Source organism: Amphiprion ocellaris, chromosome 15 (assembly GCF_022539595.1).
Source record: "Amphiprion ocellaris isolate individual 3 ecotype Okinawa chromosome 15, ASM2253959v1, whole genome shotgun sequence".
Taxonomy (NCBI): Eukaryota; Metazoa; Chordata; class Actinopteri; family Pomacentridae; genus Amphiprion; species Amphiprion ocellaris.
In genome coordinates this window covers 19,598,967-19,614,358 of record NC_072780.1, presented here as the reverse complement: position 1 = coordinate 19,614,358, position 15,392 = coordinate 19,598,967, and the positions used below count along the sequence as shown (strand labels likewise).

At 37.7% G+C, this 15,392-nt stretch overlaps 1 protein-coding gene across 1 annotated transcript in view; it reads right to left on the bottom strand.

The window, feature by feature from the left end:
- Positions 1 to 11,965: 11,965 nt before the first annotated feature.
- The window catches only part of fam135b (family with sequence similarity 135 member B), a 55,412-nt gene continuing 51,985 nt past the window's right edge, over positions 11,966 to 15,392 (bottom strand). The window contains exon 20 of the mRNA XM_023263746.3: positions 11,966 to 15,371. Coding sequence (XP_023119514.2) covers positions 15,166 to 15,371 — 206 coding nt within the window. The 3' untranslated portion in view covers positions 11,966 to 15,165. The remainder of the gene's footprint in view (positions 15,372 to 15,392) is intronic.

Below are 15,392 nucleotides of genomic sequence, written 5' to 3'. Positions count from 1 at the left end.
TCCATTAGAATGTTTTCATTTTTCAAAATAAATGACGTGTTATTGTGGCATTTCTTTTGTGCTCTTTCTGTTGTACTGGAAACTGTTCCTCCAAAACCAAAGTTCATACCAAACACTGAATAGTGTGTACTGTTACACAATATGACTGAATCCAGGAGAAAAAACGAGTTTAGAAAACCAAAAGTCTTTTACTGGTATTGATTTACATCCCTGTCATGTCTCATTATGGTCATTTTGTGTCATGTAGCAGCACCTTAAATAAAAATAAGTCTACTCCTCAGTGTCTGCTGCTTGTAATAATGCACTGCACTTGTTTTTGAAAGTATGTACTTTGTAAAAGGCTGTTATTGTTATCAGGTTGAACTTTCTTTCAAAGGAATTGGTCTCCAAACAATTATAACTATGCTGGAAAATCTTCAACGATTTGCTTTCCCCTTTACGACTCATGCACTTCCATACATCAGAGATAGAAAGACATCTTTCAAAGCAGTCCTGAAAGTCCAGTTCTGCCGCATTTGTGCTGCTTTATCTTCCTGATATTTAGGTGTGAAATCCTGCTCATCAGTGTCAGGGGAGATAATGAGACCATGTGAGATCTTATTACCTTCCAGCACCGACAGTTTCATGCAGCAATAATTACTCCCACTGGCGGCTTGCTTATTGACGATGCCTGCCCAAAGTATCACTCTGGGACTAATGGTTTCCCTCCTTCACAAGGCAAACAATGGAATGAACACTGCTTCAATCAACTCTGAGTGATGGATTTAATGACAAAATCATTTTTCCTCCGCTTTATGGCCGAGGAGGAGTGACATATGCAGAATAAGATGGGTCTCCGAGGGGATGTGTTTGTGCGAGAGCCGAGCTGTAAACAAGAGTGCGCCTTTTATTTGCTGTGATTTCATTGCATTTGATGATAAGTGAATGTGACCAACCAATTGCTGTTAACTTGCAGCAAATGAAATGCATTACTATGTGTGAGCGCGACTCCCTCATCAGTTTTTGGCGACGGAGCGATGTCTTTAGGGTCGGCGTGGAAAAATGAGCTCTATTGATTTCAGGGAGGGAAGAAAGAGAGGGAAAAGGCAAGCAGAGGGACTCCAACTAGCCTCAGTTGGATCATGAGTTCAACATGCAGTGACAAATGGGTGGCGGAATGAGAAAGAGCACTCTGAAATCAAATTGAGTATGGATTGTTGTGGGCCTGGATTTATAGCTCCAGGGTATCCCAAACCTGGAAGTCATAAATTGATGTAGTTGAAATGGGGCACCAGTGGGGGATTGGTGCTATGATTCGTTTACTGCGCGTGTCACTGACGCACAATACAAATGGCGAGTCATTGTTGTCCCACAACAGGGCTCGTTAATAGAATATACACAGACAGAAGTTAAAGGCCGTGACAAATCTGTCTCTGAGGGCCGAGCGGCTCAGGGAGCCAGGAAACAGCCACATATCTGCACACCACAAAGCACTGCTCAGACAGAGTGACAAGGTGACCGTCTGCAGAGGCCACTGGATCGGTCCTCAGGTACAGCAGACTGCAACACAGAGGCAAAATGCATTAACAATGTGAACGAAATTAGTCTGGAGTCATACACCCGTACTAAGCACTGACACCTGTTGGGGATACACAACCTGTGTTGCTCGTAGTCCACTTTTGCAAAATGTCCGGAGACAAGTGGACAGTTATTAAACAAACAATACTATTTATCAGACAAAATGAAAAAAGGATAACCCTGTGAGGCTATTTCCAGGGTAGTTCCACAAGCTTTACCTTGAAACTCTTATCTTGATCGTTATAAGGACCAGCACTTCTGTTTTTTTAGAGCAAAGCCATAAACATCTTTCACCACTGGATATGATGATACTGGCAGATTTTTCATAGTCGCCTTAAACATCCCATATGGTGAAAATCCGTTTTTATTGTGTTTTGTGCTCGTAGTAAACTTGGAGGTGTAACATAAAAAAGCTGTTAGGATATGCGGATGTTTACTTCAAGCCCCCCACAACTAGATAGACTTCACAAGCCGGTGAGAATTTAACTTCAGGTGTTATGTAGCACTTCACCAGCGGCCATCCAGCTCAAAGTGTGATTGTCACCTCCAGGTATCAGTCACAGATGCAGACAGTGTGTTCTTCCTGAAGGGGGCGGGAGCAGCAGTAGCTCATTAGAGGAAAAACAGCACTTTTAGAACATCGCTAAAACCAACAGTTACACAGTCATGGTAGATTGAGCCATGTTTGTAGTATTTAGAACTGAGAAACTGAAAGACAAACTGTGGGGACACATGATAATTTGATGAGTTTGCTAAATATAGAAAACTGAATGTCAAGGAAAAATCATTGCATATTATGAAATTATTGCAATTTTATATGTATAGTAGCTGGTGATAGGGATATCTTTTCATAGTTGCCAAGAGGAGATTGTATGGAATCTGGCACTATCAGGACCATATTGGTTGCGACTTAGAAGTTGACTAAACTATGTATGTAATACCTAACTGGAGTTCAATGAGGAGAGATCATATGAAAGTAAAGAACAAACTTTAATGCAGAAATGTGAATGTGGTAAATCAAAGTATTCTATATTTAGACTCTGATAAGAAGCAACATCATAGAGCGGAGTCCCAGATGAAGGAGGGAGATATGGACAGGATCTCCAAGAGAGTGATGGAGCAAAGTTAGCAGAAGGCTGATGGGACATTTGGAGATGGCCTGAACCACAGTGCTGAGATGGAGATGGAGAGGAGTAGGGTTGATCTCGAAGGGAGAGTGATGGAATTACAATGACTCTAAAGAACGTGATTGAAGCAGATAGATCACTGGACAAGAGTAGCGATGCTCAAGTTGAAAATCAAGTGACTCTGGCAGCTTGGGAAAATGGAAATGACAACGAGAATAGACCAGCAGTAAAAACCTATATTCACAGAGAAGAAAGAGAGAACTTGAGATCTTCCTTATGAATTTATACATAAGCTTTGTTCAACGCCATTGCTTCATTCACTGATGTGTTCACATACAGTATTTGTAATCGCAGCACTACGGTGGAGACAGCGCACAAATTTGCTATAATTTGAAAACTGCATTACTCCTCACGGCACAGATACACAACTGGTATCATCAGAAAAGATGAGTTCTGCTGCTTATTTTGTTATGCAATAAGCGTATTTTATGAAGCAACAGGGATTTTGTGATGTCTTCAACCAAGAATATTTTTTTGTGCATTTATCATCTATTTTTTGTCGTTTTCGAGTTTTTTTTAACTCATGTCTCGACTCGACCGTTTTTCTCAGGAGGTTGGACTTCAGCCTTTGTGCTGGAGGGTTGAACCTTCAGTTCCAAGACTTTCCAAAGCCTCCACACCTCCCGAGTCCTCAGGACCTGAGCTTTCACACAGTCTGAGGGCTGAAATTTTATAAGTCCCACAGTAGTTCTCTGTTAGTTTGAACCTTCAGACAGTCCAAGGACTGATATCTTCTAAGTTCCTGAGTAGTTCTCTGTTAGTTTGAACCTTCAGACAGTCTGAGGACTGAAATTTTAAAAGTTTCTCTGTAGTTCTCTGTTAGTTTGAACTTTATGGTTAACAGAAGCCTTAAAACTTGTGACCATGAGTCTTGATTTCACATTTAGACCATCAATCTGAGTTCTTCTCAGACCTTCACCTGTGGGTTTTTTAGAAATCCTCAACAAACTTTGATTCTCTTCACTGAAAAGTAAAGTTTATGGAGATCAGAAGGTAACATTAGTTTGATAAATGCCAACTACTAGTAGACTTTATCTGGAAAGCAGTTTTCTGAAATGAGTTCTTAGTAAATCTATCCACAATCAAACCAAGAACATAGAAAGAGGAAATGTTTGAAGAAACAACTTGATGTTTTCATTTCAGACTAGAAAATACTTTAAGACTTTTTTGTTTTATTGTCTCTTCTGTTTAATTTGATCTTCTGAAGGCTAACTGGTGTCTTTTCAAATGTTTTGTCTTTAGTTTGATTCTTCTTAAATGTTTAGTTTTGCTTTTTTCTCACCTTTTATTCTTTTCTAATGTCTGATTTGATTTCAAAATTTTTTCTCTTTTTAATGTTTAATTTTTTTTCTTTCCCAATATTTAATTTTTCGATTAAAACTTGAAGGTTTTTCTTTTTTAATGTTTTACCACCTTTTAATGTTTAATTTTCTTTTTAAGTGCTTCATTGTATTTTCTGTTTAATTCCTATTTGTTTTATTGTCTTTAAGGTGTAATTTTCTAATTAAACAATAAATTAATTTTTTAATTAAATATTTTGTCTTTTTTGTTTAAAGTTATTTTTGGGCTTTATTTTATGAGGCACAGTGAGAGAGAGACAGGAGAGAAGAGTTTGGGGAGGACACGCAGCAAAGAGCTGCAAGCAGGAATCGAACCCGGGCCGCTACATCAGAGACCAGCTCTGTACATGGGTCACCCGCTTAACGCGTTGAGCTAAACGGGCACTGTTCTGTCTTTTCAAAGGTTTAATGACCTAATTAAATGTTTTGTATTTTTTAAAGGTTTAATATTCTTCTTGTTTAATTGTATTTTTTGAATGTTTAGTTGTCGAAAATATTTCATCTGTAATTTTGAATATTTGTATTTGAAAAATTCTGTTTAATTTCATAGTTACATGTATTGTACCTTGTTGAATTATCTCATTCAATATTTTGTCTGTTTAATAGAGTTAAACATTAAATTACATTAAATTATATTAAACAGACAAAATATTGAATGAGATAATTCAACAAGGTACAATACATGTAACTATGAAATTAAACAGAATTTTTCAAATACAAATATTCAAAATTACAGATGAAATATTTTCGACAACTAAACATTCAAAAAATACAATTAAACAAGAAGAATATTAAACCTTTAAAAAATACAAAACATTTAATTAGGTCATTAAACCTTTGAAAAGACAGAACATTTAATTAGATTATTAAACCTTTAAAGAGAAAAAACATTTAATTAGACTATTAAACCTTTAAAGAGACAAAACATTTAATTACAAATTAAATGTTTAATTAGAAAATTACATCTTAAAAACAATAAAACTTCAAATAGGAATTAAACAGAAAATACAATGAAGCATTTAAAAAGAAAATTAAACATTAAAAGGTGATAAAACATTTAAAAAGAAAAACCTTCAAGTTTTAATCGAAAAATTAAATATTGGGAAAGAAAAAAAATTCAATTTTGTTTTATTTCATAATTACATGTATTGTATTTTGTTTAATTATCTAAATCAATATTTTGTCTGTTTAATAGAATTTAATTGTATTTAATGTTTAACTATATTAAACAGACAAAATATTGATTTAGATAATTCAACAACATACAATACATGTCATTATGAAATTAAACAAAATTTTTCAAATACAAATATTCAAAATTACAGATAAAATATTTTCAATAATTAAACATTCAAAAATATTTTTTAAATTATAAACCTTTTTAAAAGTTTTTTGTATTAATTTTTTTTCCCTTTGATTTAATTGCTTTTTGTTATGTAGTTTATTTATTTAATCTTCTTCTTCAGTCACAATATTAACCCCAACCTTAAAAATGAAATAGACCCTTAAATCATAATGAAAATACTTCTGTTGTCACAATCATGAGTTAGTCAATTATTCAGTTTATCAATTCAACTTTATTTGTTTAGCACCTTTTACACAGATGACAAAACTAAACGAGCAAAGACAAAAAAAAACTATGCTAAAACTATAATTAAAACTCAAAAACATATTTTAAAAAAAAATTTAACATGGTAATAAAATATGTTGTGTCCAGGGGATGGAGGGAGTTTATTGAAGTCTTTTTGGGCTCACATGGGAAATCATTTAAAATATAAACTTGATATTCAGTCTAAGGAAACTACAGAAGGACAGAAGAACCAACATTATCTCCTGTTTTCTCCTTTAATGAGTCGATTCTTGTGCTTTCAGACCAAAGAACTACAGACTCTTCACAACCTGCTCAAACTCTTGGTACAGGACCTCACCACACGGGTCAAGAAGGTTTCCTTCTCATTTCTACTCTGAAGCTCACCTTCTCCTGCTCAAACTGCTGACAAATGTTTCTGCTGCTCTAAAGTCTGGTCTCCAGAACTTCCTAAAAACTCTCAAAGTCTCTTCTGCTGCAGGTTGCTTTGTAGGACTGTTGCAGAAAACCTCACTAAACCACATGGAGGGGCCTCAAGATAGTCGTCCAAATGAAACCATACAAAAACCAAACTAACACAACTCAAATGCTAAAGTCTCCTGCAGCCTACCAGAGAACCTCTGAGAACAGAGAATCAGGACAGGAACTCTTACCTTCTGGACAACCAACATTGGTTCACAAACAAGAATACAGAATGTGTCTGACCAAAAACCTCTAAAGACTCACTACAGCCAAGATAAAGACACAACACAGCTGCACCAAATCCACTAATCACTGCACACATTAGCACCATGTACTGACTGTGGCTAAAGAACCACATTTACCAAGACAACTATCCAGTACAAAGCCCTAAAACACACCAAGAAACACAAAGTCTATTTTACTGCTGGAAGCTGCAAGCCAACGCCTAAAGAACTAAAGCAATGGAGCCAAACCAGGTTCAGTGGTGAACAGAAGCAGAGGAAATGTTTGTCTGCAGCTAAATAAAGCAGGAAGACACTGAGCTGCTCAGGTGTTCCTAATAACACCAAGCAGCCACCTGGACAGCCAATAGGAACACAGCTTAGTGGAAGTCCAGAGGGCTGGGTTAGTGAAGGAAATTTAGTTTAAAGTTGAAGCAGAAAGTTAACAAAGAAAGTTGAAAACCACCTTCTGATACCTGAAATCTCTGAGTTTTCACACAAAGAACACCTGAACATGTCAAACTGGTTCCATAGCAGAATCATCATTGTAAAAATGTCATAGTATGGTGTGTTGCTCAAAAAACATTAGGACCCAGCTGTCAGGGGACAAACATGTAAGAAACATGAGAACAGAGAGAACCCAACCAGTAGGTCACAGTTTATCATCCCCCAGTCATCTCCTGAAGTCCATATGGTGAGAGACATCAGTATCTGGTTGTTAATTTACCAGAGGATGCTTATAATCATGCTGATGTGGTCATAGACTCTACAGTATTTTAGTGACTCAATAAATGCCTAAGTTGTTTTTTTAAAAATGCTTTTTAGTTTTTAATAAACATTTAAGAGCCTATATGTAATCAATAAATGGCCTTTGCCTATCTTAAGAAAAACTCACTCAGAACTCTGATATGTTAACAGTACTAAATAAATCAACAAATACATGCATACACACATAAATAAGTTAATACATTAACTGTGTTAAGATAAGATTTAGATTTTTAAAAAAGTTGTTTATGTTTTTGCAGAATCCAGTATTGCTCACTGGTTGGTCATTACATTTTATTAGTTTGATTTCACTGTTTAAAATGATGCCACCTCTTTTCAGACAGAACCTGTGATAATAAAACAATACAAAATTTTTAGTTCCGTGTTAATAAAGCACTTAAAGCTTTAAGTATGGCTAAATGCTTTTTTCAAAATTAAATATATCACTCCTTAGGTGGTAGTGGCCCCAAGTTCAGTAAAGTTGGAAAGATATTCACAGATTCGGACTTCCAGCATCAATAACTCATTAGATATAGGTTGTCAAAACATAAGCAGTGCCTCTTTCCCATTGTTGCAAGGCAGACAATGTGCTACAAGCCCAGTTTTATCAAAAGTAGCTGTCTTTCAAGCTACAGGAATAACACTGGTGTCTATGGAGTGAACAGGATCCGTCTGCAATTTGCAAAACAGCTGCAACAGTAAAGAGAGACAAATATTCAATAACTTCACTCTTATACATTGTAGTGTCACTAAAATCACTGCAGCCTTCAACTGGCTCCTGTTGACAAAGTGTTTTAACAGAAATGTAAATGCTGTAATTTGATTCTTTTAATGAACCATGTAACTTGAATGGATGTGATGCTGGTGTGACCACAGTGCACACGTCTGATGTTGCTCACAGTGGTCCAAGGGACGCTCAGGGAGTTTGTGTGTTTGCTCAGACTCATGAAAAATTACAGGGAACATTGGTCTAGACATTGTTAATGTGGTAAATGACTATTCTAGCTGGAAACGGCTGATTTTTAGTGGAATATCTCCATAGGGGTACAGAGGAACATTTCCAGCAACCATCACTCCTGTGTTCTAATGCTACATTGTGTTAGCTAATGGTGTTGAAAGGCTAATTGATGATTAGAAAACCCTTGTGCAATGATGTTAGCACATGAATAAAAGTGTGAGTTTTCATGGAGAACATGAAATTGTCTGAGTGACCCCAAATTTCTGAATGGTAGTGTATGCTGCACCTCAATGTAATAAATTCAGCTGAGAAGAAGTGATGGAAATATGGACGCAAAGTGCAGCTGTCGGGCTGAAAGGCTTAAAAGGCTTATCACTCATCTTTGTTTGAATTTATTTATCTTTAATATAACTGAGCAACAACAAAGGGGCATCACTGAACATTTACTATATAAGCCAACAAAATAATTTCCAGTGTTAATCAATTTCTTTGCAAGTTACAAATCCATCAGTGTGCCAGTCAGTACCCTATCTGTAAGTTTAGTGTCACTGACCTGCAGTACAGATCTGATTATTTATGCAAATATCCAATCACCTGGCAGCAATGAAGTACACAAAATCACACAGATACAGATCAGAAGTGTCAGTTGATGTTCACAATGAACACCTGAATAAGGAAAAATGCAAAAAGGAAAAGATAAATAAATTAAAAAATCTAATTCCTACTACCTCCTGCACTGCCTGTAGACACCACGGTCCTATTATCACACTTGAGCTTGTTTTATGACACTTTTCCAGGTTGTTTTCGCCTGACCTTGCTTGTGTTGTATCTACTCTCATATGTACATCGCTTTGGATAAAAGAGTCTGCTAAATGAAACTGAAGAAATTGTAAGTTGTGATCTTCGTGACGTTGGTTGCGACACCATGGCTGGTTTGAGTGTTTGTGAAACTGCTGATCTCCTGAGAGTTTTCTCAGAATGAAAAATGAAGTAAAGAACAAAAAACATTTAGTGCAACACCTTTTTGATGGTCAGAGAAGAACTGCTAGAAAGTTGGCAGAAAGGCTGCAATAACTTAGATAAGGACTCTTTATACCTGTGCTAAGCGGTAAAGCAGCTAAGACTCACAACACGTCCAGCTTTGAGGTAGATGGACCACAGCAGCAAAAGACCAGTCAGGTTCCCTCCTGTCAACCAAGAACAGACATCTGTGGCGTCAATGGGCAACAAAACAGGGAAACATCACTTGGTTTTATCTATCTTGATTTCTGCTAAGGCTACAGATGGTAGGCCACAATTTGGCAAAAACAGCCTGAATCCACAGACACAATCTGCCTCATGTCAGAAGTGCAGGTTGTTGATGCTGTATTGATGTGAGAAATATTTTCTTGGCAAACTTTTTTGGGGCCCATTAATATCAATCAATCATGGTGTGAATTCCACAGCCTGTCTGAGTGTTGTTGCTGACCATGTCCGTCCATAATGACCACAGTTTACAATCTTCTATTGGCAGCTTCCAGCAGGATGATGCACCTGACGCAAAGCAAAACTCAAATTGGTTTCGTGTACATGACAGTGAGTTCAGTGGACTTGTCAGTCAGCAGATGTGGGGCCAGAACAAAACCTTTGGGATGTGGTAGAACAGGAGATTGGCAGCTGACAAATCTGCTGAAATGAAGTGATGCAATTATGTCAACATGAAGCAGAATGTTTGAGGAATGTTTCCAACATCTTCTGGTATCCATGACACCAAGAAGTGAGACTGGTCTGAGAGCAAAGGAAGGCGTTAGTATGATGTTCTTGATGAAGTACTCCAAAAATGCACACTTAATTTTCAAGGAATATAGTAAGAAAAGCACTAAAACTAAAACACCCCTGAGTTCCCTGAGATTCTGTTTGTTGGTTCAGTTAGTTCACTTTTCCTCCTCCTATTCTGTACTTTAAATGGGGAACCTCAGTGATTTCCTTTGATCACTCAACCAGCTCAGATTTAAAGATGAAATAACAACAAAAAGTAAATATTCCATGTAGTATATTTCTTTTTATCATTTAACTGCAATGAAATGTGATCTCAGTGCTTATTTGTATGAAATGAAGATTAAATAAGTCTGATGCTCCTTTGCTCATCCACTGTGTATCCTCTGTTCATCTGCCTCGGCGATTTGTTCAAAGAACGCTCTCTTTTTGTTCTTAGAAAATCATCAGACGCAAAAAAAACAATCTGCATCAGCAGGACAACATTGGATTATATTCTTTAAAATAGAGGTGCAGCGGTTAGTCGCTGTTTCCTTAAAGCTTCTGATCACAAACCTGCTGGTCGACTTCTGTGTGAGTGTTTGCATGTTCTCCATGTGCCTGTGTGTGTTTCCTCCCACAGTCCAATTATCCTACCATGTAGGATAATCACCAATTATCCTACATGGTAGGATAATTGGTGATTCTGAATTGGTTGTAGGTGTGAGTGTGAGCGTGCAGTCAACTGAGGGTTACATAAAAAAGCTTATTATGCTGTATGTGAGTTCTCATGTAACCCTGTGGGCAGTCCTGCCTGCTTAAGAAAATGACAAGTGACCAGAGAAATGACCATTTGGCCGACAGTGTTTTGCTGAAAAAAGAATTAATGAGACATTGTGCCACCCCACTGTGGGTAATTGCATCAGCCTGACCATCCCTATTAAAAGAGAATTTCATTTAAAACGATTTTCCTCAGTATGAACTTTTATGCTGCGTTTACTTTCATCTTACTTCAGCTGAGAAGTGTCCTCCGATCTGTGGGTCTTAAGCAAGAGTAGTAGGTTCTGTTGTATGAGGAAGTAAACTTTCACTTATTTTGTCTCATTAGGTCCACTCAGATCCATGTCCTTTCTAATATTACACTGTCCTTAATGACTACATGCACTACTGTTCAAAAGTTTGGGGTCACTTAGAAATGTCCTTATTTTTGAAACAAAGGCACGTTTTTGTTTTTTTGTTTTTTTTTAAATGAAGATATCATTATATGAATCAGAAATACAGTCTAGACATTGTTAATGTGGTAAATGACTATTCTAGCTGGAAATGGAAATGGCTGATTTTTAATGGAATATCTACATAGGGGTACAGAGGAACATTTCCAAAACTATCACTCCTGTGTTCTAATGCTACATTGTGTTAGCTAATTGTTGCTAAGTATCTCAGGATCTTGGTCACGAATGATGGGAAAATGGAGCGAGAGATAAACAGGCAGCTTGGTGTGGCGTCAGCAGTAATGCAGACTTGGTACTGAACTGTCTCAAATTACCAGTCCATCTACGTTCCAACCCTCACCTATGGCCATAAGCTCTGGGTTGTGACCGAAAGAATGGGACAAGCAGCCGAAACGAGCTTCCTCAGCAGGGTGGCTGGGCTCAGCCTTAGAGATAAGGTGAGAAGCATTTGGTCACTTTTTCTGTTAACCCACAATAAAGTCATAAAAGAACCAAACTTCATGAATGTTCTTTGTGACAAAGAAGTATCTGTTCCAATCACTCTATCAGAGAAAAATCAGAGTTGTAGAAATAACTGGAAACTCAAGCGAGCCATGACATGTTCTTTACAAGTGTATGTAAACTTTTGACCACAACTGTATTTGCTTAGTTAAATCCAGGTGTTAGCTTTTTTTGGACAGTGTATATCCAGCACAATAAAGTATTTATCAAGTTCAGGAATCTCCTCAATTACAGGATGAAATGTCAGATTTTTAAATATTGCATTTGGTTAAGGCAATGAATCACAAAGTCTGTTGCAATGGATGCTGGGTTTGAAGGCATCCGGGAAAAAACATCTCTATAAAAAAATCTTCTGGTAAGCATGCATTGAAGTGAACAGGGACTTGAAAGCAGGCTCAACAGACACACACAACACAAAAATTATGCAAAAGGAACATTTTTTATTCTAATGTCATATCTGTTATAATAATACTATGCTATGTATAATATACATATATATATTTATATTTTTGTATTTATATTTTTACATAGAACACAAGCTACTAAGGAATACATACAGTACAGTCAGCAACATAGAAAAATATTGGAGTAGTATTGGCACAGATGAAGTAGTATTTACTGTACTTTACATGTTGTACATTCAGCAAAAGAACTGCAGAATGAAATAAATACATGTTCCTCACAGTGACGCCAAACATTTTTTACATTCAGTTCAAACACATGAAGGGTGACGCAGCAATGGGCAGACGATGATAACTCATCTCCTTTCATTTCAAACACACACACGCACATGTGCTACACATGAAAAAAAGACTCTCAGTAAAGGGCAATCAAATACAAAAAGGTTCAAGTCAGCTAGTTTTGAAGGTTGACAGCACTTGCAAGGATCTATTGAGTTTATGGATCACCTCTGAATTCACTCTCAGTTATGACAGCAGCATAAATGTACAGTTAACACTTTCAGAGACACATTTAGCCACACAAAACAAACTGTTTGTCTCAACAAGAAGAGTTCGGGATGATGTACATACATTTTTATTTGTTTTCTGATTCACTACTGCAACTTCCAGTGAAAGCTTTTACAGGGCAGCCGTCCATCTCATCAAACTATTTCATATTTGCCCTTGAAGCCGCCGGTCTCCACACCTCTCAAACACTTTTTCCCTCCATTGATTCCTGCTGACCCCTTTGGGTAAACAAACCCTAAACATACAAAGGGAGAGCAGCAAACAAGCGAAAGCCTCATCCATATACTGGATGTGTGTGTGCTGGGGGAGGTTTGTGGGCTGAGAAATGATGCATGATGCATGGCAGCTCCTACAGATTGCTTACGCAGCTTTGCTTAGTGGCTTTTTGAAAAGTTTCTCTACGTCCTAAAGGAGCCCATTTGATTAGAGTCAATCACGGTGACACTCTGCTTACCGTGCAGCAGCTTCCACACGGAAACCGAGCACTTTGCGATGTCATCGGTTGTTCTCTGAGACAGCCCACTTTGAAGACGATACAATGCTTGAATGGCCAAGACGGACAGCCGAGGTTAGCTTCTACAATGAGTGCAGGACGCGACCTTCACTTCTAAAAAAGCAGTGCATGTTTTAACAAAAAAAATAGCTGTTTGTATTTTGTAAAGCAAGTGGAGGTTGATTCAAGGTTGTCAATAAAGTGCACTTGCCATCAAACCAGTGCAAAGGTTAAAATATAGCTCTCTGTATGTACATAACTACATATGCAGCAGATGCACAACCTCCGCTGGATATGAGACGTCAGCGATAACAGTTCTCTAATGTCAAAATATGTAAACATCATCTGACGGACAGCTCAGCGGTGAGGAAACAGTCCTCACCATGATGCTGGAAAACAACACTTGGCGTGCGACAGCAGAGGAAGAGAAATTCTAAATACTTGCTGATGAGATGTTCAAAACATGGCATCGTGCATTTTGACGTACATGAGACTGCTACGACAGTGCTTCCCTGCTATCATCATGCATCACGTTGATTAGATAGACAGTGTGTGAGGGAGAATCTTGGCAGTTGGTCTGTGTTACATAATATCAAGCAGTTTTGAAGAAAAGAAAAGTGATGACACCCTAATTTACACCATTTAAAACACAATGAATTTCAATTTTCATCTGCGGTTTTAAATGGCTCGTTATAAAGGTAATGTCTTTAGACAAGACTGTAGTGTATAATCAATAATAATATGCTTTTGTTCACATTATTAGCATATGATATCCACTCTTGATTATATTAATCAGCCTGTTTGCTGCCACACAGTTCAAGGAGCAACATGAAAATGACTCATTTCTTAAGTGGCTTATAGTGGTCGCCATAATTCATTAAGTTTGCTTCAATGTCGTTGCTGTTCTTCCAAACAAAACTGCATTTGCTAAGCCCCACCCATGAATAGCAATTGTCCAATCACAAACTGGCCTTTCCTTTAGTAACGTTAGGAGTAAATACTGCTTGAAAATATAAAATCAGAAGCCAAGCAGTCGAATGGGGTTAAGTTAGAATAAGAAATCATCTTACATTTTCCATAATGTAATGTCATGTAGTCAAGCCAGAGACACTGTTTTCAACCAGGTAAAATTAGCTTATTTAGCAAGCTACACCTGAAAAAAAATCTCTTGACAGCTGACAACAAAACCTAGACCAAGCAAAGTCTGCTTTGTGTTCCTCTGTCTCATTCTTTCACAAATTATTTCAGGTTCAGTGGTTATAATTGTAAGCTACATATGTACCTGTTGATGCCAGAAAGCTGGACAGGTGTGTAGCTAAGGAGGGCAGGGCTCAGCAATTTCTGCATTTAGTTTTTCAATGTGTCAACCAGTCAGTGCAAATAATCAAAAAGTGAAGGCTAATGTAGCAGACAGAGCCATTCTTATTAAATGATGCATGGTTTAGCATTAGTAAATGTTCAAAAAAAGCATACTATACTGAATTGTCAGCTACATGGGGTAACATTTCTGCCTGCGTTGTATAACACTTTGCTTTTTGTTTGACGGATTTGATGATAACACACAAAAGATCACATTTAAATGGACTACTTACAGTGTGGACACAGAAGCGGATAAAAATAAATAATTTGAAACAATATATTGATTTCTGTATAAAGGAACATCTAACAAAATTCTTCATGTACAATCAAGGGTTTGCCTTGGGTGTAACAGTAGTGTAAGACTATCATCGATGTAACCCTTAAAGAAGAATTCAATCAACGACTGACACTGAAGGCTCTAAACCAACTCTAAAGGGAAAGCAGGTAAATGCTTTAGACCACAATTAGCTTCTGTTAGTGTTCTGGCTGAGAAGTTATTCATAAGGCCAACAAAACATCTACAATCAATCCTGCCATCGATGTCAGATGTTTTGTTTTGCATGGCTGCATTTCAGACTCAGACTTCTGAGTTAGCAGTTTGAACAGTCACAATACACAGATCCTTTAATAACAGCTGCTAACAATCCTAACAAATGGGATATACAGTTCTGGCCACTTGGATACCAGGAATTATATACGTTACATGTACTGTACAGGAGACGGTAGAGACCTTATCCTCCAAATCCGACTCTGTCAACCGCCGACAGCATCTGTCCTGTATGCCTGCAGTACTAGCACCGTTATTTGAAGTAGTTGAGCCCTGCCACTAAGAAGAACTTCTCCAGGAAGAGCTCCGAGTCCAAGACGGCGATGTGGGCGGCGCGGCCGATCAGTGTGTTGGCTGTGTTGGGCAGAGCATGGAACACATTCTGGCGGATCAGCCGGCACTCTTTAGCCTCCACAAGCGGCTGCAGGAGGTTGTTGATCATCTCGGTGTACACGGGACCTTTAGGGCAAAGAAGGGGAA